This window comes from Sciurus carolinensis, chromosome 2 (assembly GCF_902686445.1).
Source record: "Sciurus carolinensis chromosome 2, mSciCar1.2, whole genome shotgun sequence".
NCBI lineage: Eukaryota > Metazoa > Chordata > Mammalia > Rodentia > Sciuridae > Sciurus > Sciurus carolinensis.
In genome coordinates this window covers 86,814,027-86,840,613 of record NC_062214.1, presented here as the reverse complement: position 1 = coordinate 86,840,613, position 26,587 = coordinate 86,814,027, and the positions used below count along the sequence as shown (strand labels likewise).

At 56.5% G+C, this 26,587-nt stretch overlaps 1 protein-coding gene across 1 annotated transcript in view; it reads left to right on the top strand.

Moving 5' to 3' along the window:
- The first annotated feature begins 5,444 nt into the window (after positions 1-5,444).
- Coro2b (coronin 2B) overlaps positions 5,445-26,587 on the top strand; it is a 132,896-nt gene continuing 111,753 nt past the window's right edge. The window contains exon 1 of the mRNA XM_047539912.1: positions 5,445-6,133. Coding sequence (XP_047395868.1) covers positions 6,119-6,133 — 15 coding nt within the window. The 5' untranslated portion in view covers positions 5,445-6,118. The remainder of the gene's footprint in view (positions 6,134-26,587) is intronic.

Genomic DNA, 26,587 nt, shown 5'->3' with positions numbered 1-26,587 from the left:
GAGTGTTCACTTTCCTTCATGCGATACCCCCATTTGTGATAATTCTTACATCATTATCTTCTGTTGATTTGTCTGTTGCCCGTTCATTTAGGAGGCTAATTGTTGAACCTGTGGAAGGGAAGGGAAGCTCCCTTCTCCCTCACTCAGTTCCAAGCGGGTGGCTTCTGTGATTCTACATGCAGTGGCAGGGCTTGCTAGGCTACAGGGCTTTCTAACCCTGGGTTCAGAGGCACTAGAACTCAGTTCTCCTAGTTCCCTCCCCCTTGCTCTTGAGGAGCCCTAATCCACAGCACAGGGAAGTTTTGGGTTCGCAGGTAGAGGAGCACAAGGATAATGAGGTAAGGCGGAAATGGAGTCCTGGGCTGGAAAGGCAGGTTGCCTCAGAGTCAGGGAGACCTGAGCAGGTGCCCAGGAGGTAGCAACGCAGGGAAGGTGGAGCGAGACCTGAGCCTTGGTCCACTTGGGCACGTGTAGCTGTGAGGCTGGGCAAGCCCTGTGTCTCTCTGAGCCTTTGTTTCCTCCTCTGAGAAACCAGGAGATAACTCTTGCTTATTCAGCTCTGATTAGAAGATTATGAGTCTGAACAGAGAACAGAAGATGGAATGATGGGGGCACAGGTTGGAGTGTGGTGGCACAGCAGCATGTGACGACTGGATATGCTGCTTTCTCTCTGCTCTGGATCTAGTGAAAACTCTCTAGAGCCAGTGCAGTGGCCAGCTCCACTGTGCAGAAGAGGTGAGTGAAGTACAAGGAGGTTCAGGCACAGGGAGGCTCAAGGACAGCCCCAGCACCCAGGTAAGAGTGGGGAGGCAGGACTAAGCCCAGGAGCACGGCTCCAGAGCGGGCTCCTAACCACAGCACCGTGTAAGAGTGGAGGAGGCTGTGGGAGCACACCAGCCCCTGGGCTGCAGGAGTGACGGCTGAGAGGAGCCCCCCAGAGCTCCCATCTGCTCCCTGCAGCTCCATGGGCCTGTTTGCCATCAGGACCCAGGGACAGCTTGGGAGAGCAGGCCTTTGGGAGGAGCTGGCTCAGAGGTTCCCTCCCTGAGCCCAGTTATCTGATTCCTCCTTCCCTAGTCCATTTTCAACATTGTGGGTGAGTATACACCCATGCACACACATGCGTGCACATGTGTACACGTGCACACACGCACTTGTTCAACAAGCTCACAGTCTGGGTCAAGAAGACCCTGCTGCTCAAGTGAAGGTGTCCCACAGTCCACAATGCAGCCCCAGAGGCCCCACATGTGCCTGCTGCCAGGTGGCCCATCACTCATCACCCCTCAGATATGGAGTGAAGGAAAGATGACACCCCACGGAGGGCCCCCACCTGTCACAGTGCTCCCCATGCCAAAATCAGCCTTGTGCATGTCGTACGGAGGCAGTGGAGGAAAGGGGAGGAAGACAAAGACCACGGACGAGACAAAGAAGAGAGACAGACACAGCTACAGAGACAGGGAGATGGAGACACACACAGAAGGGGCAGGAGTGCAAAATAAGCAGATACAGTGGAGGGGGCAGAGCTGGAGGGGAACCAGGAGGAGGAGAGGGGCCGTGACCAGCAAGGTGGAGAGAGGACAGCCCCATACAGCCTGACAGCAGTGGCTGTGGGCGGAGGGACAGAGTGGGAAAGCACTGGGGGTGTTGGTGAGCAACAGTGAGGAAGACGCAGACGTGGAGAGCTGGAGCCCAGAAAGGCGACATCCACAGAGAAGCAGGGGTGCTGTGGGAGCGGAGCCGTGTGCTGGGGAGAGAGGCTGGAAGACAAAAAAGAGACCACAGGGAGAAGGGGAAGGCAGACCAGGAACAGGGGAGAGGGACCAGAAGTGGGCAGGGCAGGCACCGTGGTGTGCCTCATTCCCAAGAGGAAGAGCCAGTCACCCTCACGCAGCTCATTCTCTGAGGACATCAAGCACACCAACAGGAAATGTTAAAGCCATGCACAGGCGCAGAGGGAAGGAGGCCCGGGAGTTGTGGAAAGGAGCGCAGGGGTGGGCATCTGAAACCCCCAGTCCTGCCAGAGGAGACGGCGTGGGGGAGAAGGGCAAGGTGAGATGGGAACCTCGTCTGGAGGGGTGGCACGGGCCTCCTAGGCCCCTGTCTGAGCCTCCTCATGAGGACAGAGGGGAGCCCAGGTGGGTTTCCCGTGGGCAGACCTGTGTGTTTGGAGTAGAAGTGCAGGAGCAGCTGGTGGGGAGTGAGTGACAGCACAGGGTAGGAGGCAGGAGGGCTGGTCCCAGGGGCCCAAGCAAGAAAAAGGCTGGGCGGTGGCGTTGGAGATGGAGAGGAGGTGCGGGCTCGAGACCTGTGAGGTCCGCAGGGCTTGGAGACACTGTAAATGATGGTGGCCAGAACGTGCACCTGCGTCGTGAGTGGCATGGATCAGCAACCAGCGAGGGCACCCCTCTCCCTCTGGGTCCCTGCAGCAAAGCAGCACACCCATAGTCTGGGATGGGTGCCCACTTCTGAGGGTCTTCCCTAGGAGACTTCGAGCTTCTTGCAGGCAGGGACCAAGCCCTCCTCACTCTGTATGGTGGCGCCCAATAGGAGGCCTGGGCCAATGAACACGTGAGGCAGGCAGAGGCTCTGGTGGAGAGGCCCTGGTGCCTCGCAGGGCAGAGCTGGGACCTGGACCAGATGGTCATTAAGGAAGAAACGAAAGGTGCCCATGGCAGACTTATTGGCCTGTTGGGCAGTTATCCAGTATTTCTTCTGTGCTGGTCTGGTAGCCAAAAAGGCAGGGGGGATATGTAGTCACAGCCCATAGTAAGAGAGAAGAACAAATATGTTTCATCAGGATATATAATATAGTGTCAATCAGGCTACTGTGGAGGTAGCATCAGGAGAGCTATATACAGGAGATGACATTGGAGCTGGGCTTTGAAGGATGAATAGGAGTTTGCCATGCTAACAGGGGTAAAGGACTGGAGGCTGAGCATGGCAAACATTGAGGCACGAAAGCATCTAGAAGAGACCAAAGCTGACATTGAAGGTGCTTATTTACCTTGCAGTTTGTAACAAAACCCCCTCAGCCCAATCTACCTCTGATACCTCCTGCAGCTGGGTGGATGATCTGAGAGCTGATGGACCGGCAGCATCCACCTCAAGTCAGAGCTAGGATGCCTCACTTTCTTCCCCTGGGCAGTCTCTGAAGCTGAGGGCCAGCACTGCCCACCCAGTGGCATAGCCCTGAAGTATGAGGTAGTGCCCTCGAGGACAGCCCTCAAAGGGGGACAGGAATACAGATGAACACCCTGCTCGCCATGACCCTTGCCTGCCAGGCTATTTTGCACCCATCCCAGAGGTCTCAGGGTTCCCCCCAGAAGAGACATCGAGAACACAGCTCCACACTGGCTTTCTCTCTTTTCCAAACTCACTGCCTACTCCACCCCTCTTCAACTCTTGGGGTCACCTTTCGTTAAATCCCCTTATCCAACTCCTTTCTCAGACCCTGTTTCAGGTGACCCAGACTGTGATGGGCTGTATGGCCAGGAGCCCATGGAAGGAGCCGTCACGGAAAATGCACACATTTCTGAGTTTCCCCTTTGGGTTGAGCCCTTGACTGACATGAAGGGACCACAGTTCTTTGGGAGGACCCTTCCTCATCCGGACCTCCATGCTCACTGGGGAGATGTGACAGAAGGGGCAAACTGGCAGCACATGAGAGATCAGAAATATTTTCTCTCTGCCTTTGGAGCATGTCACGTGGACTGGGGGCAGCAGATTGATGTTCCTAATTACATTTGGCTCAAGCTGATATTAAGTATCTGTCTCATTCCCAGAGCCCACAGCAACAGCGGATGGCAGCCAAGAGGCATGCTGGGTAGCCAAGGATGACAGTCTGGAATTTGAAATATCCATGAGATAAAAGTGGACCAGCCACAGCCATGGGTGCAGGGTGACTGGGGTTCTTGAGTTGCCCTTTACTGGCTTCCAGTGGGGTCCTGGGGTTGGAGTGTACTGTCTTGAGGCCACCCTATCCAAGATTATCCCAAACCAGGCACAGAACTTGACCACTTCCGAATGCTGCTGATGGTTGGGAAATGCTTTTGTGGACCTAATTTACATTTCTTCTACTGGTTGAAGGTTAATTTGCTTGATTTGCTCTTGGTGGCATTAAATATTTGCTCAGTACTTAATGTGTGCCCAGGGGTATGCTGTGAGAGAAGGCAGGCCCTTGTGCCCCAGGCTAGGGGCTCACTGTGGATGAATAGGAAGCTCATGGAAACCAGACCAGACAGAACTAAATCGAGCAGGGCAGCCTTGTGGGGGCTGGAATTGTCAGGTGAGGTGGCCAGGGGGCGGGCCTATCTGAGGTGGGGGCATCTGGTTGGTACAGAGAATGAAGAGGGCACTCCTGGCAGGGGTTAACTGTGTCAAAGGCATGAAATTCAACATGGAAATAGCCCAGGAAGGGTCTCGCCGAGAGGACAGCCTGAGGCCTGCAGCCACAGCTGCTACAGAGATTTAGTAAGTACCTGAGTCTTGGCTGAGGACTAGCAGTTGCCCACCAGTTTGATTCCAGTCTGTCACTGGGTGGTCATGACTAAGTCCCTTCCTTCTCAAGTCTGGTCACTGGTCAACAAAGTGGGGATGGAGATACCCAAATAAATATAAAGTCAGCAGTACGATCCACGAAGCTCTTCACAGATGCTGTCACTTTGTCATCCCCTATATCATTGCTCTAGTCTGGACACTGGTGAAGGCGGTGAAGGCAGGTACCCATCTCCTCGATTTCCCAGAACCCTCCTCACAGCACGTGCTCACCCCACGTGGCCATCGCGGTCCCTGTAAACTGCTGGGAGAACTGTGCGGGGCAGCACTTCCGGCTTGCCAGAGTGTGGCGAGGCGAGGCGAGGCGAGGCAAGGCAATGGGGCACCCCCTGCCTCCACGCCGCCCACTCCTTCCCTCCTCACTTGCAGCGGCTCACTATCTGCCCAAACCAGTTCTGCCCAGGTACTCGGAAGGGAGATTCCCAAGGTCACCTCCGATTGGTGATTGTCCCTGAAATTCCTGCAGCAGCTCCAGGGTACGGGTGACAGGGTCAAGATTCGCTCATCACACACTCACCTGTGTGTGCCCCGGAGCGGCGTTACCCTCCAGAGTACTTACTGTAGACACCCCTCGGGCAGGGCCCGTCCATTCCCTAAAATTCAGTTATTATTGCAAGGGTTCCTTAGGGAGCTTGCGACGAAGTGGAAAGAGAGGACGCCAGGAGAGACGGCTTGGGCCGCACTGTCATGTGCGCCTGTCCAAGTCACTTCCCACACTGGTTCTGTTTGCTCCTCCGTAAAACTGACCACGATGGCCCTGGAGCGAGCTAACTGCTGCAGGAATTAGAGTCAAAGATCTGCTCACGCGGTCCGTCTGGCGACCGTGTGCGCTGGGGGTCTGCGCGCGGCAGGGGTGCTGGCAGGGCCGGGCTGGCGGCCGCCACGCCCCTCACCCGCGGAGCCTCGCTTGCGGCCCACGGGCAGACTTTTCGAACCTGCAGGGGGCGAGCCCGACCGTCCTCGCGGCCCGCGCGGCGCCTCGGCCGTCCAGCGTGTGACTTCACTAGCCTCCCCGAGCCAACGGGGCACCCGAGAGCCGGGTCGCCGCCCACTCCCCTAGCTGGCAGGTGCCAGGAGTCACCCTCGCCAGCCGCGCTGTGCGGCGGGCCCTAAGGGGTTAAGCGGCGGGCCTGGGCGCCTGCCCCGGGATCACCAGTGCCCGGCGGCGGGCGACCGAACCCTGAGGCGCGGGGCCGGCGGCAGCGGGCTGCGCTTCCTCCGCCTCTCCCTCCGCCTCCTCCTTTGTAGCGAGTTCCCGGCCCCTCTTCCTCCCCGCCCCCAACCCGGGCCCTCTCCCTCGCCGCCTTTCTTCCTGCCTCGCCTTCCTGCGGCGAAGGAGGCTCATCTATTATAAATGCACAGTCGGGGCTGACATCAGCGACGAGCGGCAGCTGAGCGCGGACGAGCGGTCCCTGCGCGCTGCCAGCCCGGAGCTCGGCCACCAGCTCGGCCGACCGCCGGCGGGGCGCGGGGAGCGCGCCGAGAGCTGCCTGGCAGCGCGGGACCCTTCGCGCCGCCGCCCCCGCACGCCGCGCCAGCGCCCGCACTGCCGCCGACTTTCTGCATGACTGTCACAAAGGTAAGCGCCGATCGCCTGCCGCGCCCGGGACCCGCAGGCGGTGCAGCCCCCAGGCAAGGGCTGCGCGGGGCGCGGGTGTGGGCGTGGGGAGGGGGCGGCGGGGCCGGGAAGGTGCAGCGCGCGCCTCACTTGCTCCCCCAGTAGTCGCCTGAGTCGCTCAGCCCAAGGACTGCGGAGGTAGGGGGAGGATGCCGCTTTGGCAGCCCTTGTGATTTGGACAACATCCCTCAGCTCCCGGCCCAGCCCCGGGACTGCATTTTTAACCCTTGTTTAGGATGCTGCATTTTTAACCCCTGGAGAGCTGTTGGGCTGCCAGCGCCGTGATGTCCCTCAGTGGAGCCCGCCGCCGCCGGGAGCGTCGCTGGCAGAGACTGGGGTGAAAAGTGGTGTGGGAATGGGCTTGCCGCCCCGAGCGGGCGCCCCACCCCACGTGCCAGTCTCTGTTCCATCCCAGGAGCACATGCCAGACCATCCTCTGAGGAAGGTGCTGCCCTGTCCCGGGAGTAACTACCAGTGGTTGAGAAGCTCCAGCTGTGGCCAGCTGGAAGATACAGGGAGGGGATGTGTCAGGGAAGGGGAAAGTGGGCATCCTGGCAACCCCTATGTTGGAGGAGGATTCTCAGGACTTGCATAGGACCCAGGTTTATTGGAGAACTTTGGGGGCTTCCTGTTGTAGGGAGGATAAAGCAACTGGGGCGGTGAGAAGTGCCCAGGGTTAAGCCACCAGGGGAGACCTGAGTTCAACTCTACCCCAGATCCCTTGGGTGACCTTGCAGGGGTTCCACTTTGGGCCTCAGTTTCCTCCTGTGTAGTGTGAGAATGATGAGCCTTGGTTTGTGACAGGCAGTTGGAGAACCAGTGAGATCAGGGTGTGAATCCACTTTTCAAAAGGTTCTGTCAGAGCACAGAGCTCACAGTTTGGCTTTGGCCTTGGGCTTGGCCTTGGATTTGGTGATCCATGCACCACCAAGGCCAGACTCCATCTTTTCCAGCTGCTTAACTGGCTTTCACAACTGGGGAGTCCAAGAGTAAAGCAGGGCAGGCAGCCTGCTTGTGGCCAGAGCAGTGGGGCCAGAGCAGTGGGGCCAGATTGCAGGCTAGGGGTGCAGGAAATGAGGAGGGGTAGTTCTGCTCCTTCTTATAAGCCAGGGGTTACCCCAGTCCTCTTGAGATCTGTCATGGGACAGTACACTTCTCAGGGTGCTTGGGCTCAATTCCAGATTTTGCCATTTTCCATGGTTCTGGGACTTGGGAGCATGTGGGAAGATACACTTGAAGGCCAAGGGGCTACTTCAACTTTGGCTGCTTCTGCTGGCACAGTTGGAACCCACAGGGGATAGGATGCTTAGTGTTTTGAAATGATACAAATGTTCAGCTGGACTAGATTCTTGTCATCAAGGTTGTTAATACCAAAGATGCTAGGAAGTTAGGGCAGAAAAGAGTAAAGAACCGGCCTGAATGGAGAAATAAAGGATGTGGGAATTATAATAACAATCCTGAGAATTGGTTTGGCACCTCTTATGTCTCTTTATGTACTTGATTTCACACAGCCTTCCTTTCCAGAAGGCTTGCAACAAAGGTGTGTTCAGCTCCATTTAGCTGAGGAAGAAACTGAAGCTCAGGGAGGTGAAGTGACTTGCCTAAGGTCACCCAGCAAGTAGGGTTTGCCCTCAGGTCTGGCTCAGTCTGTGGCCAGTGATCTTCTCATTGCTTTGCACTGCTGAGCACCCTGGGATTGGGGGATTTTCATAGTAAGGGGCGCTGCTTGGAGGCCTGGACCCTAGGCAGGAATGGGACAGGGTTCATGAAGGTGGAGTCGGTTGGCTGATAAATGAACTGGCAGACCTGGCTTCTTTGCCTCCAGGGATTATTCCCTCACCACCCCTATGCCCAGCCCCCAACAAACCTTCCATGTCTCTCACCTCTGCTCTAGCCAGTGTGGCCTGAGCTTAAGCCTGCTCAGCGGATTAAAGAAAATCCCCACCACTGATTAACCCTGTCTTCTCCCGGTCCTTCACAGAGCAGCAGTGTTCCTGGGGGGCACAGAGCGCAGGAGCATGCAGGTGAGGGCCTGGGGACCTGCCTGCTGCTGGCCAACCCTGCTGGAAGAACCCCTCCCCCTCGGGCTAGCAGAGCCAACCAGCCCACGAGTTGGAAGGCCCAGCCTCTAGTCTTGAATCTGCCACCTACAGATCCTTGGATCAGTCACTTCTGCCCTTGGGCCTTTGTTTTTCCATCTATAGATGCAGGGATTGGTTCTGGTGACCTCTAGGCCCCTGTGCTGAGTTTTGGAATGGGTTTGGCTCTGGTGAAGTCAGCTCCTATGGAGATCAGGGTTGGTTGTTGTCTGAGGTGATCTGATCTCCCTGCAGGTATGGAGGAGAACCCTAAAAGGAGTGTGGAGTGTTAGGTAGGCTGTGAAGGGTCCCCCTGCTCCTTTGTGTCATGCCTCAGTGCAAATTGCAGCAGCTAAGAGCTCTGAGAGGCCTGGAAAGCAGAGAAGACGACAACATAGGAGAAGTGGTTAGATCTTCAGCAGCACCACTCTCTTCTAGACACACTTAGCCTGTGAGAGACACCGAAAGCCTGGAGGGACTCCTCCTTGACTAGCGTGAGGAATGCAGCCATGCAAGTCTCTGGACTGTGACCTTCGAGCCTGATGGCATTTTTTCCTGGTTAGGATGTTTTAAACTCCTTAATTGTCTGGATTTAGTCAGCTACTTATGGAATGAGAAGAAGAATGGAAGCAAAAAAGAAGGAAGAGCAGAGGGAAGAACCAGATTCAGCTTCCCAGACCACAAACACCCATGCGCAGGAGGTCAAGGATATACGTCCTCGTCCTCTCCATTGTGGCCCATGGTGCTTCCCTGGGCAAGTCGGGGATGAGGGAATGAAGGCTGTTTCCAGTGACAAGAGGCTCCTGATGATTTTGCTTCTGCCTGCCTCTTTTATAATTTTCTGTTTATTCCATCTCAGTCACGTGCCAGACTATCGTTGCTCCTCAACTTATGTCAAATATGTTTTTAAACTGTCATCAACTGGAAAAGCAGAGACCAACATGCCCTAGACGCGTGTGTAAGCACAGGTTAACAGGCTGTGAGACAAGCCCGGGAACTGGGATGGGGGACTTTGCACCCTCTTTTGCCGCTCAGAGTTCCTTTGGAGTGGCTTCCTGGCTGTTGACTGTGATGTGACCAGAGGTGGGGCCTCTAGGTAAGGAAGGTGCTTCAGTGAACGGGAGCCCCTCTTCTCAGGTGCGCCGTGTGAGGTTAGATGTGAGCGAGCCAAGTGCCAGTCCAGGGGCAAAGTGCCCTGACGGACGGCGGAAGGCACGTGGGCACAGAGAAGACCTCAGACACCAGCAGCCTCCTCTCCACCAAGCAGCTGATGCCAGGTCCACAAACAGCCTGGCCAGCCGCACCCAGCCCTTCTCCCTCCTGCCTGGCTCCCGCTGAAAGTAAACGGGCCAAGGATGGTGCTGCCCTGTTCAGCCTGAGTTTAGCAAAGGTCATGTGCTCCCAGGCACCTGTAGAATCACCCACAGGAGAATGAATGTTGGGGAAGTCAAATCGTCCAGCCCTCTTCCTGGAAAATGCGGGAACTGAGATCCTGGGAGGCGACGCTGTGAGTTACCTACAGTCATCCAGGAAGTTTGAGGCTGGAGGGGCCAGAACTGGATCCTGCACCCTGGGGGGTGGCTGTCCCATGAAGGGGACCTCGGGAGGCCTGAGCAGGCACAGGTGTTGGCTCCACTCCAGTTACCCTGGGGTCCCCTCTGCCAGGCTGCTGATCTGGAGTTCCCTCTCCTGTCAGCTTCTTCCCTGGAGAAGTGGCAGGGAGGGGGCAACGTGGCAAGGGTGCCCTTGTGACACCCGGCCTCCGGAGGGTGAAGGGGGATCGCAAGGCCCCTGCCTCTAATTCCCTGGCCCACATTCTAGTCTATGTGGGAGAGGCCGGGCCCCCCCACTCCACTTCCCAGTCCTCGTTTCTGTCTGGTTCTTACTGGGAAAGGAGGTGAAGAGCCAGCAGGTCACAGAGCCTTAGTTTGGTGGCACAGGGGTGGCAGCACAGACTCAGCTCCCTGGGGGTGGAGGGGCTTCACCATCTCAGCTCACACGCTCCCATGCTTCCTTCTGCCTCTCAGTTCTTCCCTCAAGGTCTGGTATTCTGGTGCTGGAAAATGTGTGACTGACCATCCTGCATCCATTCAGCGAGCCCTCTTGGAACACCTCTGCGGGGCCAGGTCCTGTGTTGGGCACTGGGAACAAGAACTCATAAACCACAAACTCTGCCATCTGGAACCTTAAAGGAGAAAGAGATGGCTGGGGAGGGGCCAGAGTCCTGACCAGGAATCTCAAGGTCCTGTGAATCCGCGCCAGCAGTGGTCTGCGTCCCTGGGTGCTGTCATGCTGGGTCAGTGCAGGCTCCTTTCTTCCTTCCTGTCTGTCCCTCTTTGCCATGAAACCCACCGTCCTGAAAAGCTGTCAGTTACTTTGTTCCTGACATTGCCCAGAGGCCCTGTGTCTCCCTTGCCTGAGACGTGGTCCCTGGGCGCCTATGCTAGCTCTCGGAGGCGTCTAGCTCTCAGGCTTGAACCCGGCCAGTTGGGAGTGTGCGTGCTGGCGGGACCAATGGCTGGCAGCACTGGGCCTGGCGGCTGGGTGCGGAGTTTTCCACTGCTTCGGGGCTGGCTAGCTGAGCAGACGCCACCCCAGCCAGCACCGGCGGCGAAGTCTCAGCTCCTGGCACCAGGGCAGCCCAGAGTCCGGTTTGGATATGCCTGGCCACAGGACTTGTCTGGTGTCCAGGAGATGAGAGAATGTGCAGAGTCCCTGTGTGCCAGCCCGCCTTCTTCCCGCTCCCAGCAGCCCGGCCGAGTTCCCCTCCCTTGCCTGTGGACCCTGTGGGCTCAGGCCCAAGGGCCCTGAGCAGCCTGCAGCTTGGGAAGCTTGGAGCAGCTGTCACGAGGCAGGCCCTGCCAGGGAAGGACAGATGCAAATCCAGTGGCTTCCACATGAAAAGAAGCTGTTTAGAATGAGCCTTTCCTTTGTGGGCCTGAAGTGTGGGACCAGCTGCTAAGAAGGCAGGAGGGAGGCGGAGGGGTGGGGAGGAGGGGGAGGAGCTGCCACCGGCCCTTCCTCACCCTTCCCCCTGCCCCTGCAGAGGCCCCTGGAGGGACTTTGTAATTGGTTTCTGGCTGGCACCCCCTTCCAATTAATTAAGGAAGCCCTGGGAGGCTCCCTGGTTTGCTCAGGCCCTCAGTTTTCGGAGTACCTGGCTGAGTGCGCCAGATCTTTCAGTGCTTCTCAAGGGGGACAGTCCCCTCTCTGCCGATGAATAAACAGCCTCCTCTGGGGTAGAGATGACCGCACCCTAGTTCCAGAGCTGACGTGGGTCAAAGGCGGGATGCACCCCAGAGCTTCTGACTTGGAGCCCGAACCTTTCAATTCCATCATCCAGGCCCCCATCCCAGGGAGTCCGATCTTCAGCCCCACAGTAGTGACAGTTAGGAAACAGGCATTGGGCACATGTGACCACATTTACTCTGCACAACCAAGAGACAGATTCTATTGCCCACCCCATTTTCCCGGGTGGGAAGGTGAGGCTTAGCGAGAGGAGGAGGAGGGCCCAGGTCAGGTTGGGTGGGTGGGAGCGAGGATCTGCACGGGGCTGACTCCTGAGCACGCGTTCCTCTAACCCGGCCTGGCGGCCTGCTGCACGTCCCGCTCTGCCTTTCCGCCCCAGGCAGTGGCCTCCTGTCTGTGGTGTCTGTGGCCCTGTCACTGAGTATGTGCTTGTCGTGTACTGGTGGTCTAGGGGGTGACAACCATGGATGTGTCCTGCTCAGACTTGCCTGTCCCTTGGCGGGAGCTGGGGACCACACAGTGAGTGGAGGAATGGCGCTGGGGGAGAAGGCCTCCTGCCCGGCGTGTCTGGTGCCTAACATTGGGCTGTCATTCAGGCAGGGCGGCCAGCACGGGCTCCCCTCCTGCCTCCACAAAACAGGGTGTCACAGAGACCCAGAAGTAGCCTGCTGTCTGCAATGACCCCTGGTGATCAAAGGGTGCCATGGTTAAGCATGCAGGCTTTGAAGTCAGACAGATGGCTTGTTATCATTTACTTGCTCTGTGTTCCTGGGCAAGTTGCCTAACCTCTCTGAACATCTATTTTCCATTCTATTAGTTGGGGATTGGTACTGGGAGCACTTAAAAGGATTCTTATTAAGGCTCCGGGAGCTGGTCCATGTGAGGCATTTACCACACGCCTGCAGGCAGCGTGAGCTGTTAATACAGCAAGAAGACAGGATTAATGAGTGTCAGGGGTTCTGAAATGAATAGTTCAGAGGGGCCTGGTCTGGACCAGCCTCCAAGGGCGCAGGAAGGCGGGGTGGGCTGACCTAGTCGGGGCACCCAGGAGTGGCTTTTAAGCTGAGTCATGAAGGAGGAGGAGGAGGCAGCAGGTGAAAGGAGGGGCACGGGGGAGGTAAGAGGTAGAGCCACGGGATGGGCGCACCTCTGGAGTCAGAATCCCCTCTCCGCAGTGGCTCCCTGCACGTCAGACAGTAGAGGGTGCGCAGCACGCGAACGAGCTCACTTGACCCTCAGGTGGCATCATCGCGTAGGTGACTGCTATCATCTCCACTTTACCAGTGAGGAGACAGGCACAGAGAGGCTGAGGAACCTGCACAAGGTCACCCAGTAAGGCAGAAGGGAGGCTGGTCCAGAAGTGGACCTCCTCACTCCAACAGCCTTTCCATCCCGCTCCCTGCTGCTTGGTGGCTGGGGCCTGCGCTGCTCCTTAAAAAGCAGGCAAGGGGTGGTGCATGTGCCAGACATGATTGCCCAGCTCTCCACCTTCCTGAACCTCCCGGACTGGACAGGGAGGACCGGGGCTCTCCTGGCTCTCAGGCAGCAGGGAGAAGTTGTTAATTTTTCCAAAAGGAAACTCTGCTCTGGCAGGAAAATTTCTACCTTATATTTTTAGTGGTTTCGGTTATGACCATTTTTGTTCTCTGAATCTTTCTTCTTATCTCAACTAGGCCTTGGTCTTTACAGTGAAACTACAGTGTGTGTGTGTGTGTGTGTGTGTGATGTTAAAAGGCCACCAGTCTGCATTTGCTTCTGCCCTGCAGCTTCAGAGAAGGTGGATGTTTTATGCAGTATTCATGCCGTGGTTTTAAACTTACTGGCTAACTCCAGAGGTCTCTGGGGTCCAGGCCAGTGCATCTGTCCATTGCACTTCACACTCCAGAAATGTGAGAACGACTCTTAATCTTCATTGTGATGAGCTCGTTAAATACAAATGTCGCAGTAGGCAGTGCCCAGTCCTTACCAGGCGCTGGCTCCCTGCTGTCAAGGAACAGGCAGACCATGCTAACCACCCTGGAAGGCTAGGGGTGCAACTCAGTGCTGGCCTAGCATGTACCCCAGTATCAATCCCCAACACCAAGGGGGAAAAGAAGTCATAATGGCAACAGCAGAAGCAACTAGCCCTTTAAGACCACTCAGTTTATGTCATGCACATCAAAAGTGTTTTCTGGGCTGGGTAGAGAGATTGCCTAGATAACGTGGGGCCTTGGATTCAACCCCCAATACTTGAAAAAAAGTGTTTCCTATTATTAACTTATTAATCTTCAGGAGAACCTGTGAGGTCTATGCTTTTATCAATCCCCTTTCCACAGTTGCAGGGACAGGCTGGGAGAAGGGAGGGAGGTGACTAACTTACCAGTCTCGTAGTTGGTCAGAGGCTAGACCTGCCTCCCAGGCCCTGCGTCTTAGTGCTCTGTCATGGCCAGAGCAGGGGACATGGAGGTAGAAGACCAAGGTTCTACCCTTGTCTGTACTCTTTACTGTGTGACCTTGGGCTAGTTGCTGAACGTCTCTGAGCCTGTTTTCTTGCAGGGCTCAATCTCACTAGGCACTATAGTATGTCAGTAATATGCAAAGTAAGGCACTTGATAGATGGATGTCCTGGAAGGGCAGAATGTATTGTAACGTCCAATGTGTGCCCTGCTTCCCCGTCTCCCCCACCAGTGCTTCCTGGCCTTCAGATTTAGGCAGTGCCATCCAATAGCTAGCCCACTTCTCCCCTGCCGTAGTCCTGACTTTAATCGAATTGATTCATACTCTGTGGGTGGAAAAGTTCATCTCTTCCAAACAGCCTCTTCTGCTTCTACTCTGTCAAGCTAGCTTGCTACAGATGAGAGTTGCTGTTCTTCTCTTCCTGTTCTGTCTATTTTGGCTGTTTTAATATGCTTGGGACAGATAATCTGCCTGTAAAAATTTGGTGTCCTGCTTTTCTTGGAAAAGTAGCCAAATAAAGCATTGAAACCTGGATGTGTATCAGCTTGCTGTGGTGGGCGGGAAGATGGGTCCCAGGCACAGAGCTGGGGTCTGCAGCCCAGTTGTCACTTGACCTTGACTTTTGTTGCCAGCACATCTTGAGGCCTCGGGGCTCAGACGTGCTTTTCCCCCAGGTTTATGGAAAGGAATATCTTCTAGTAGCTTAAGGCACGCGTAGCGCTTAAACACCTTTCATTTGATTTCTGAACTAACAGCTGTATGTTCCAGAAGCTGGTGGAATTTCCAGGATGTGGAAAGGAAGGTGATAGCAGAAGAAAACAGGGATTTAACTCCTGCATTTTTTGTTTTTAAACTCAGGAAGAAAATGCCGTTTTTGCCACCCGGCTGACCTCCTGGTGAAAGATCAGTTTGCAGGAAGGCACGGGGAAATTTGGGATTCTGAGAATTTTGGAATTCTGGGGAAGGGAGTTTCTGCATACCTGAGGGACCATCTGATAACGGTTCATTACCACAAATCTGTCTTCTGAAGGCTGTGAGTCTGTTTTCCTGACAGTCCTCACGTCTGGGCACAAACTTACTTTGCTTTGGATGTCGGGGCCTGATTTGTCCTGCTAAGCTGGCCCTTTCAGGATCGGGGTCCATATGGTTTTTCCAGTCCTGGGAGCTCCTGCGAGGCCCGGTGCCAGCGCTCCGGACAGCAGGTAGCGACCTTGTTTGTTGAGTTGTGGGCTGATTAACTCCTGAGCGTGATCTGTGGCACCCTAACTTAATCGTGAGCTTGCTGAGGTTGGGAATTGTCTGATTCTTCTTCAATCCCCTCCACAGTGCTCATCACAGGGCATGATACAGACCTTGAGGTACCAGCTTAGACATCCAAGATTTGCCAGGATTTGGAGCAAACCTCAAATACCCGCCAGATGCTTGAAATAAATCCTTACTTTAATTGATCCATGGACTGCTGGAACCAAAGGGTCTCTAAAGATGTATAGTGGACTCCCCCATCTTGCAGAGGAGAAAATGGAAACCCAGAAACTTTGCCGGGGACAGTACAGGAAGGTGAGGTTCAGTGGGGACCAGGGCTCCCTTCTCCCCTATTAGCAATGGGCTCCAGTTGAACGGGCTTTGGTTCAGTGAGTTTTTCTAGGCTTCTGGTAGTTGCCTGATGTCAGCAGGCCAAGGACTGATTGGAAAGTGGAGAGTGGAGGAGAGATCCAGAAAGGAGATTTTGAAAACTTAGCCGAGATAAGAGGGCGCTCTGAGTGTTTTAGTCAGCTCTTTCGCTGCTGTGACTAAAATATCTGACCAGAACAATTGTAGAGAAGTTTATTTGAGGGATCTTAGTTCACAGAAGGCTGGCTCCATTCCTCGGGGCTCAAGGTGAGGCTGAACATCATGGCAGGAGAGGGTGACAGAGGGAAGCAGCTCACGTCGCTGTGATCAGGAAGCAGAGAGACTCCACTAGCCAGACAGGAAATATGTACCCAAAGCCACGCCCCAATTCCCCTCCTCCAGCCACACCCCCCCACTTCAGTCACCACTCATTACTCCCTCTCAGGGGATTAGGCCACTGATTGGGTTAAGACTCCCACAACCCAGTCGTTTCCCCTCTGAACCTTCTGCCTTGTCTCACATGTGAGCTTTTGGGGGACACCTCACATCCAAGCCGTAACAATGACCAACCAGGAGTGCCCTCCCTGAGGGCTGGTGCTGACAGAGGCAGAGGCAGGAGGAAGTTTCTGAGCGCTTCCCACTCAGCCGCCAGGCTGTGATGACCGCGGTCTGGCAGCCACCAGTCCTACGCGCCAGGATGCCACCGTGGCCTCTGTAGTGACCCCTGGCCCCAGCCCTCCGTCCTGGAAGCCAGCCTACTGGCACACTGGGCTGCAGCTGCCTTCCCCTCCTTTTATTTCTGAAACCATGAGAAGGCGGCTGGGTTAAGAGCCTGGGTTGCTGAGGCTTGTCTCTGGCCAGCTCTTATCGTGCGCTTGAGTAGTCTCCTGGCCAAGGTTTCCCTGGAACTCTGGCTTGGAGGGAGGAAGAGAGAGTGGGTGGTGGGAAGGGAGGGAGCTCAGGAGCCACAAACAAAGCCCCCCCCCCCCCCCCCGCAAAGGGGCCTGGGAGAAGGGGAGCAGGAGGGGAGTGGGAGCTGCAGGCTGTGCAGACCCTGGCTTTACAAAAGTGGGAGGCTCAGGACCACTGATCTCACACGATGGCCCCTGACTCTGCTGTCATACCCACTTTTCAGATGAGGAAGTTGAGCCGCAAGGAGGATGGGATGGGAGGGAGAAGGGGGACTGGACCCTGGTTTGTCTGTCTGGACAGCCGACTGGACATGCAGAAGCTGAGTGACCCGTGGGCCTGGGGAGGGGCAGGGCTGGTGGCAGATGGTGCTGTGAGGTTGGTTTTTTTTCAGAAAACCCTCCCAAGCTGCCAGAACCTGCTAGAGAATTCCTTTTGTGCCTTTTGGGTGCTGTTACCATATAACCCTCCCCCCACCCAGGGGTAATGCCTTCCTACATTGTCACTGTCTTGTCAGGGGCCTGCTTGGAGCAAGACCCTGGAGCAGCCAGACTCAGGAGAGATTCCGGAAGGGAAGCGAGGTGGAGGGTGGGGTGCGGGAGCTAGTTACCAGCTGGGCCTGGGAATGGAGAAGAAGGCCGGCCTCCTGTGGACCTCTCCACCCTGGCTGCCCTGTCCTGGATGCCTTCCCCCACCCCTGAGGCCCTAGATCATTCAAAAAGCATTTTAATGAGACTCGTGTGGCAGGCCCTGGGCGAACCTGGGGATGCAGCGTTGAACCAAAGTGGTCTTTCTCTGTAGAGGTGCACCAGTCCAGTGGGGGACACTCAGAAGGACACAGGGCTGCAGGAGTGCTGGGGAAGGGAGGTTGATGGACATGGCACCGAAGGGCTGTGACAGAGGGCTGGCACAGAAGTCTGCAGCTCCGAGGGGTGGAGCTGGGCAGGCAGGCGGGCTTCTGGGAGAAGAGGCCTCGACCCAGTCTCCAAGTCTGAGTGGGCAGAGGCAGGTGAGCGGTCAGAAAGGCGTTCCAGGTAGAGGGGCTGTGCGGACCAGGGCCCTGAGGAGCAGTGTGGCTGCTTGGCCATCCTAGGTGAGAGCAGAGCTGGGAGCTGTGGACTGGATGGGGTGGGCAGGAAGGGGAGACAGGGCTAGAGAGGTGGGTGGAGGCTGCGGGAACTCTGAGATGCCAGGCACATCCCGTGCTGGTGCTGGGATCTGAGAGGAGTTTTAACAAGGACTATCATGATCCTCTTTGCACTTGGGAGGCACACCCCAGCTACGTTAGCCTAGAGGCCAGGAGGTGATGGACACTCACAGAGCCAGGGTGCAGTGTGGCGGGGAGGGTCCCCAGGCCCCAGTCCAGGTTTCCTGAAGGCATCTCCCCGGGTCCAGGCACTGAATGTTGCACATGCCCCTCTCCCAGGAGATAGCCCGGCCAGATCATCCCCTGGTTCCAGCCTTCCTGTCTGCCTGGGTTGCTGGAATGGTTGGATCCAGGGGTTGAGTGGGGCGGTGGGGGAGGGGTGGTGGGCAGAGGGCCAGGAGGCTCCTTCTAGGGATGCTTGGTTGTAGCCCCGAGACAGGAGCACTGGCATGGGATTCCAGAAACTCCTAAATGCCAGCCTTCACGTCCCCGGTCTGTGTGATCTCAGGTTGGCCACTTGCCCCCTCTGGATGGAACTCGGTTTCTCCAGCTGTCTTAGGATGACGTCACCTGGTCAGCGGCTGGGTGCACCCTGTGGCGGCCCAGCCTCCTCCCTCCTCTCGTCCCACACCCTGCAGCCAGCACCTCCGGGCAGTGTCCTCTGGCACTGGTACATCCAGACTTCCCAGGCCCTTGGAGAGTTCCTGAGGCTTGCAGGTGGTGGGCCTGAGTTCGGGTCCTGTGCCAGCCTGCTGTCTGATGGAAGGAGGCTTTTTGGCCTGTCACAGGCTTTGCGTGCACGCCATGCATTTATTTGCTCTAGGTACGGAACCATGATACACATGCTCTGTCCTCCGTGTCTCTGTGCTGCTTCTGCCTCCCTCAGCGGAGGAGACCTTCTTGGTGAAATTCCATTTCATTTTCAGTGGGGCGGGGGGGAGTATCAACTGAGATAGGACACAGAGCAACTCCAGCCGTGGTTTCATTCATGTTTATGTGTGTAGGAATTTATCAGACTGAACATATAAGATTGTGCACTATAAGTGTATTATATGCATTTTACGTCTTAATTAAAAACATAAATGGAACGAAGCTGCTTCCCAGCTTTCATATATCCGTCCACTCTATAAATACTTGTTTGGACTCTAGGCAGCCCAGGGGGATCCAGTGTAAGGTGAGGCAGGTTTAGATACTGTCATGGGAGCTCAGAAGTATAGAACCTTCAGTGGCTCCCCATTGCCCATGGTGGTGATTCTCAACCCTGGCTGCAGATCACCTGGTGGGGTTTAAATACCTGCCTCCGGGGTTGGCTCATGTGTGGGAGACCTGCGTGGAGCTTGATTTAATGTTCTACTATCACTGTTTTGAAATTCTTTGTGATTTTTTGAAAAAGGGGTCCCGAAAATGATATAGTTGGTCCCTCCTGGCTTCTTTGTCCCATGCAATAGAAGAGAATCTCTGGAGGTAGGACAAAGACTGGTTGGCTGGCTGGCTTTCTTCTGGGAATTGAATCCAGGGTTTCTTTACCACTGAGCTCCATCCCCAGCCCTTTTTATTTATTTTTGAGACAGGCTCTCACTAAGTTGCTAAGGCTGGCCTTGAACTTGTGATTGTCCTGAGGAGCATCTGTATTTCCTAAAGCTCCCTTCTTGGAACAGCCAGGTCCAGAGGTGGCCCTAAGCCTTGGACAGCTGCTGAAACAGAACCTAGAGCCTGACTCTCTAGACATTGGAACAGTAAGAGCTGGTGCAGGAGAGTGCCACAGGAGTGGTACCTACGTGGCAGTGGCAGAGAGCCAGGAGGGACCTCAGGGAGAAGGAGGATCACGGACCACAGGGCAGTCAAAGAAGTCCTCCTGGAGGAGGTGGTGCATGAGCCATCCTGGGAAGGGCGAGAGGGGAGAAGGGAAGGACTCATTTGGGGAGGGAGGAACCTCAGCAGGGAGCCATGTGGCTGGGAAGCTGGGGTGGGGCTAGATTGGGAAGCACAGGAAGTGACCGTCTCTGAATTGGAATCCTGTCGGCAATGGGGAGCTGTCGAATGTTCTGGATCCAAGAATAACGTGCCGTAACTGTTTGAATGAATAAACAAAAGGGGCGTTTGGGGCGTCTCGGAGGGGCTGCCCTCCGAGTTGCTGAGGTTTGCAGCCCGAGCTCTGGCCCGCCTGCTCTTGGAGACTCTGCGCCTCTGCCCAGTAGGCAGCGCCTGTCTGTGCAGGAACCTGGTGTCCCTGGACTGTGGTCTTGGGCAGCAGTGACTGAAGCGTCCCCAGGAATAGCAGACCTGGAGCAGGCCATTCCTCCCTCTTCTAGGAAGGCAGGCAGCGGGCGGGTGGGTAGGTGGGAGTGCTTCTGGCAGGAGCTGAGCTCCTCCCCAGCTCTCTCCCGAGTCCCCGCCTGTGCAAGCAGCCCCAGGGCACTGGTGGGCACTGGTGGACACTGCAGGGCCAGGTGGGGTGCCCTGCCTGGCAGAGAGGAGCCCCATTTCTGAGTTACCAGCAACAGATCAAAAGCAAATCTGTTTGTTTGTGTCTCCTGAAATATTTATGCAGGAAGATGAGAAAGCTGCTCTGTTTATTGAACTCATCCTCCAGGGAAGAAGCCAAAGGGAACAGGCCACTTCCCGTGTGTCTCAGAGCCAGTGAGAGGAGATGGGATTTCTTTGGGTTTGAAGTGTGCTTGCAGAAGGAAGCGGGTGGGATTTCTGGAGAGGTCAGAATGTCCTTTCACCCTCCTGCCTCCAGTCCTGGGAAAAGTTCATGCTTCCTGAAATCTCAGCCTGGCTTCTATTCTGGGTTCTGCCTCCGACATGCTGTGTGCCTATGGGCAAGTTGCTTAACCTCTCAGGGCCTTTATTGCTAACTTTGAAAAGACAAAAGGATCACCCAGTTCTGTCTGCCTCTTTATAATGTTAGGAGAGCCAGGTGAGCTAAGTGCCTTGCTCCAAGTGGTGAGGAGGGCGTAGAAATGCAAATGTCTCCTCAGCCAACAGCCCCTGCTGGCACTTGGGTGAGACAGAGGGAGTCCATCCTCCACCCAGGCCCTGTCCTGCCTCAGGGGTTGGGCAAAGGGGCCCCTTCCCTCCTTCCTCCTTTAGCTAAGGCCTAGTGTCCCATGTCCCTGAGAATGCTGGCAGGATTTCCTCCCAGGAAGGGAACATGGTGTCCGGTTTCACCCCCTGGGAGTCTCAGCAAGGCGGCACTTCCTCCTGAGTGGGACGGGCCTGGTCTTCAGATGTGAAGTTGCAGCTCCATTCCCTGAGCCCTGGGCAGGCGCAGATCACCTGTTGTCCCCACGTAAGGAACTGGGGTCCCACTCAGCCACCGGGGCTTCTCCAGGGCCTGAGTTTTGTTCTCAATTCCATGGCGGCTACTTTCCCCAGGTGGAACTTGCAGGTGGTAAAGTGAATAACGATCGGTTTCACTAGAACAATCCGGATCTTGATTTCAAGCTACCACCCCTTGAACCCTGCTCCGTGCCAGGCACGGTGCTGGCTCAGGGGACACCGAGAGGGGCCAGCCTTTCAGGCAGTTATTCTGCCTGGGACATTAGGTGACTGGGTGAGGGGAGGGCTGCGTCCCTGTCCCCTGGGCACGTGCAGAGGTGGACAGGCTCCTGGGAGGGGGTGGGGTTGTTTGATCTTGTATGATGGCCTTGGGGACAGAGTGGAGCTGGGGAAGCTGCTCAGTGAAGGCGAGGGTCAGGGTGCTTCTGGGGTGATCCTGAGGCTGGAGCGCACGGGGCCCAGGCTGCAGAGGGCTGGGTGGCCCGAGGCTGGTTGTGCTTGGGTGCTGCTGGGACCATGGGTCACATCAGCGAAGAGCCGTGAGCAAGGTGTTGGTTCTATAGTACATATCATCCAGCACACCCTGTGCTGCGGCTCTTCCAGGTGATGGGACACTGTCAGGTCAGTGAGCAAAACAGAGAAGGGCCCTCCCCCAGCAGGCCCCGGAGGGCGGGGGGACAGCACCCAACACTGACACGCAAAGACTGTGCCGGCAGGTGGGGACGAACGCCATTAAGAAAAACAAAACGCAGGGGGTGGGCAGAGGCTAGAGGGACAGTGCAGTTCTGAGAGGGGATGAGGGGACCTGGCTGGCGTGGAATCTGGGAAGAGCTTTGGCCGAGGGAGCAGCAAACTGAAAGGCTGGGAGGAGCCTGCCTGCCAGGAGGCCCTCGGCTAGGGGTGGTGTGGTGTGCGGAGAGGGGGTCAGAAAGAGGCTGGGGAGGAAGCTGAGTCCTGCCTCCCGCAAGGCTGGCACACACCGCTGCTCACCGGTGTTTGTTGACTGACTGACTGAGTGACTGTTCCAGGAGCTGTGGGAAGGAGTGCTAGGAGGAGGATGACTGGAGGCCTGGAGCCCCGCAGCCATGTTCAGCTGATGAGATCTGTGCCAGGGTGGAGAGCTGAGGGCAGGGGGAGGACAGAGGAGTGAGAGGAGAGGGCTGTCACATCACAGCCAGGGTGTCCCTGGGGCTCTTGGGAGAAGAACTGGATCCACAAATCCATGGGACTGGTTGACTGGGCATTACCACAGAGGGACCCCCCACCTCTCCCATGGGCCACCTGAACCGGCTCAATGGCCTGACCTGGACCCAGGGAGCAAATCCAGATCCTCACAGGCTGCCTGCCCTCTTGAGGATGCTCCAAACTGGGCCGCGGCTTGCTGCAGGGCCAGCGGGTTGGGCGGAAGTCCTCTGGGGCCGCCTTCCCCTGCCAGCCTCGCCTCATTAGTATTTTGAGCAGAAGCATATTTATTTTTTTCCTGCAGGGAATTGGTGCCCTGCTCGTTTCAAATTGAGTAAAACCAAAGAACAATTAAGAGGCACAGCCTTCTCGGTCAAGGAGAAATGACACAGAGAAGAGGCTTTGCTGCTTGTCTGGCTGCTGGGCACAACTTTTCCAGTCTGACCTGGTTTTGGGGTATAGAGGGGAGAGATGCTGAGGGATTTAAATCCCACTGGGAACAAAACCCTGATGCTGAAGCTAGACCCACCAGGGCTTCCTCGGAGCTTCCTGTGCCCAGAGCTCCACACGCACCTCTTGCACCTTCCTGCAGGCCAGGAAGCAGGGAGGTGTGCTCCATCGTGTCCATTTTGAGGATGAGGAAATTGAGAACCAGAGGGGCTAGGTAACATGCCCAAGGCCACACAACGAGTGGACCAAGATGGCACCACGGTCTGTCACATCCCCGATGGGCTCCAGAGCCTGTGCCCTTAATTACCTGGCAGTTTGCTTTTCAAAAGCGTTGCTTTTAGCCAATCACATTGAATTTTTGTTTCCCTCCCATCATAAAGAAAGAAAGAGAGGGAGAGGGAGAGAAAAGACTTAACAAACAAAACCCTCTGTTGCTATGGAACTCAGGCGTCACCGAGTTGCTGTGGTGAACCAGGACAGAGGGAAGGCACCGGCAGAAGTCCAGGCTGTGGCTCCCTCCCTGTGTCCTTCTGGGCTGTCACGGTTAGATCCATCACTCCTGGCAGGTCTGGAGGCAGTTCCAGGGCCCTTGTGGTGGTCCAGGCGCAAGGCCTGAGCTGGCCGGGTGGAAGCAGGGAGGGCTGGAGAGGGGACAGGGGCTGCGAGATTCTTTGGAAGTTGGGAGTCGTGGAGGTGAGAACAGGTGGAGCATAGGTGGAGGGAGCCCAGGAGGAGGAGGTGGTTCTGGCCAGCTGGCCCTGCGCTAGTTCCAGAACCCTCCCACAACCGGTCATCTTCCTTGTTCCAGGGATTTGGCTACTTCAGAAAGTCAGATCCTAGAGAGACCAGAACTGGTACCTGCAGCCAGAAACTGGGTACCTGTGGCTCTGCAGGCAGCTCCGGAAGGGGAGGAGGGGCCGCTGGGCCAATGGAGTGTCCTGGTTCCTAGGGAACAGAGCAAGGTTCCTGGTCTAAGCAATGCTGGTTTCAGGATATTAACCACATTGAACCCTCCTAGAACTGCTGAGTGTGTGTGTGTGTGTGTGTGTGTGTGTGTGTGTGTGAGAGAGAGAGAGAGAGAGGTTTCGCTCCTTTGCTCCTGTACCTTGCCTGGTGGTGAGTGAGCTTTGATCACCTTCTGGAAAATAGCTAATTCAAGGCCAGCAATCTGGTTTCTCTGGATAGGAGGTCTGCTTTCTGAAAAGGCCAGCCTCAGAGCAACCACAGGGACCTTAGTGCCCCAGGGAGGCCAGCCCCTGAGCAAGGACTGCTGGTCTCCAGACTCCATTCTGTCCTGGAACCCACAGGCCACTTACAAGGCCCCTGGGTGTCAGTCCTCTCCCCATTCTTTACATTTGGTTTTTACTCAAGAGCAAACTTCACTCTCCTCTGCCCCTTCCCGGCTCCCTGCTGTGCTCTCTTCTGGGTGCCACAGGCTAAGTTGGTCGGTGTGGTGAGGTGGGGGTGGCAGCCATGCAGGAGTCTCGGCTGAGGAAAGATTCGTTCTGACCAGCACCTCGGGGCCTAGAAGAGTGATTCTGCTTCAGGGAAGCTGGTGGGAGGGGCCGTGCTGCGACCCCGCCCTGGTACAGGCCCCAGCTGGGCCTGAAGTAGGTGGGGAGCTGCCGGCCAGTGCTCCTGGAGCTGGCCGCCCTGTTCTTTGGCTTCCTACTGCCCCGGGCCACTCAGCTAGACCCCAGAGGCCTTCCCTCTCTGGCCTCACAGACACTGGTCGGCTTGCTGCCTCCAAACTCAGCCTGTGCTTCTCGGCTCCCTCTTGACTTGAAGTCTCTCCCGAGTCCTGTCTACTTGCAAGGCCAAGTCAAAATGCCACCTTGTCCAGGGAAACGTCTCTGACTTCTTCCCTGAACTCTGTCCTTTTCGCGTCACTGCTGGGATGACATCATCATGTCCACACATGCCTTTTCTCCCCTGCCAGAAGGAGAGCCTGTGCCACGTGTGGGAGGGAGTTCAGCGCATGCCCCCTCAGTGCCTGGCCCTGTGGCTGTTCCATCAGAGGATGTTGCGTGATGAATTTGCACGGGACGAGCGTGTTCTGTGCGTGCAGCATAGTTTGCCATGTGACATGCTTTTGTTGGCAAGTTCATCAGAGGGTGCAGAAGGGAGCCTCCCAACGCTGTGGCAGAAGGGACAGCTATGGCAAGCTTGGTCTCCCATCCCCCCAGCCTCCCAGCCTTGCCCAGCTGCTCAGAGGCCAGGCCGCCTGGAAGAATTCTAAAGGAGGGGAAATGCTCCCCAGGGCCTCTCAGACCTCCTGCCCTGGAGAGACTGTGCCCTGGTGACCCTGTGACAGCCATGTGCCCCTCCCAGGCTCCGCCCTCCCCTGGGAGGCTGCCATATGCTTTCCGGATGTCCGGGTCTCATTATGCTCTGACTCAAAAATTCATCTTGTCTAATTGTGCTGGAGGCCTGAGTGAATTCAGAGACTGTTAGCCAGGCTCCTGGGCTCTGAATCTCCATGGCAACAGAGGAAGCCTCCTAATGAACTGCCTCCTTGGAGACTCTCTGGGGGGTCCCCCTGCCTGTCTTCATATGGACTGCTATTGAGTAAGGTCCTCTCCAGAGGGGGCCTGGCACTGCAGAGAGGGCGTGCAGGGAGGGGAAGATACTCACAGAGGATCCATGGCCTCTTCATTCGCCAAGGGTCTCCTCAACAAACAAAACAAGCAGCCCTTTAGCTCACACACACACACACACACACACGCACACACACACACCGCTTGTTTTGCTGCTCTTTCTAAACTGTGGAAGTTGCAGACCTCCCTGGGGGTCTGGCTTCTGTGCACTTCCTCTAGGAAGCCTTTCCAGATGCCTCTCTATCCCATCCCCTTGCTGGGGACCATGCTTGGCTGGTTCATGCCCCAAGGATGGTTTTCAGCCCAGCCTGCCCAGGGGTGGACTTTACTGGTACACACTGTGCTTCCTTCCTACCAGGTAACAGGCTTCCCCAGCACAGGTAAGCCCCACACCCCCTGTGTCCTTTCTGGAGCCCCAGACTGGGCCCCCCGGGTGCTCAGTCCAAAGGAGAAAGGGGTCTTTGCCAGCAGCCCCTCTCAGACCTCAGTGTCACTCCTGGGTGTAGGCCTGGAGGCCTCTTTGCTGATGTGGCTCCTGAGGCCTCCAGGGACCCTGCTGCCTCCCGTGACGGGGTGATGGCGGGAGGTGGCTGCTGGAAGATAAGGGGTGCCCTAAAACCATACCTCTGGGGAAGGAGTGGAGAAGGAAAGGGGACTCAAGGACACGACGGCAGTCAGCAGGGACGGGCGTGGTCCAGCCTCACCTCCTGCTTGCTGCGCCTCAGCCCCTGCCCTTCAGGCCTCAGCCTGCTCAGCTGCAGGAAGACTCTGCAGAGCAGGCACAGGTGGGCGGGAGAGGCGCACACCCAGTGATTCTCGGCCTTCTTGGCTGTCCTGCTGATTCTCGGTTTCTAGAAATGGCCTGGGTAGAGAGGAAAGGGCAGGGAGGAGGCTGTCTGTCTGACTTTTAATTAAAAGGGACAGGGCAACTCCCGACTGGCATTCCTGTGGTGTGTGTGTCTCCACTGAGGGGCACCGGGCAGTGTGCAGGCGTGGGAGTGAGGGCGTCCAGAGGCCGAGGCAGAGGCGGGACCGTCTATCCCCAAACCAGGGCTCCACCACGCCCTCTCCTCGGTGCAGTGAGCGCTTCCTGAGTGCCTGGCTCCAGGGCTGCTGGGCAGGTGGGGTGATGTGGGGAGGAAGACTGAGAGGTTGAGGGGCCTGAGTGTCCCCGGGCTTTGTGCAGTCAGCCTCCCCTGCACGTGTCCTGTGCCGCAGCTTTGGGTAGGCACTGGGGACCACAGTGTGCGGCAGAGGTCTCCACCAGAGGGGAGCTCACAGTGAAGGACAGTGTCAGGGTGGGTCATGCAGGTCTGACCAGGACACTGGTTCAGCACTGTGCAAAGAATGCCGGGAGGAGCAGGCGGGCGGGTGGAAGGTGCAGGGGGGCAGCTAAGAGGAACCGGAAGGCTTGTCTGAGGTGGTGGCATTGACAGAGACCCGAAGGAGGAGGAGGACAAATGACCACAGC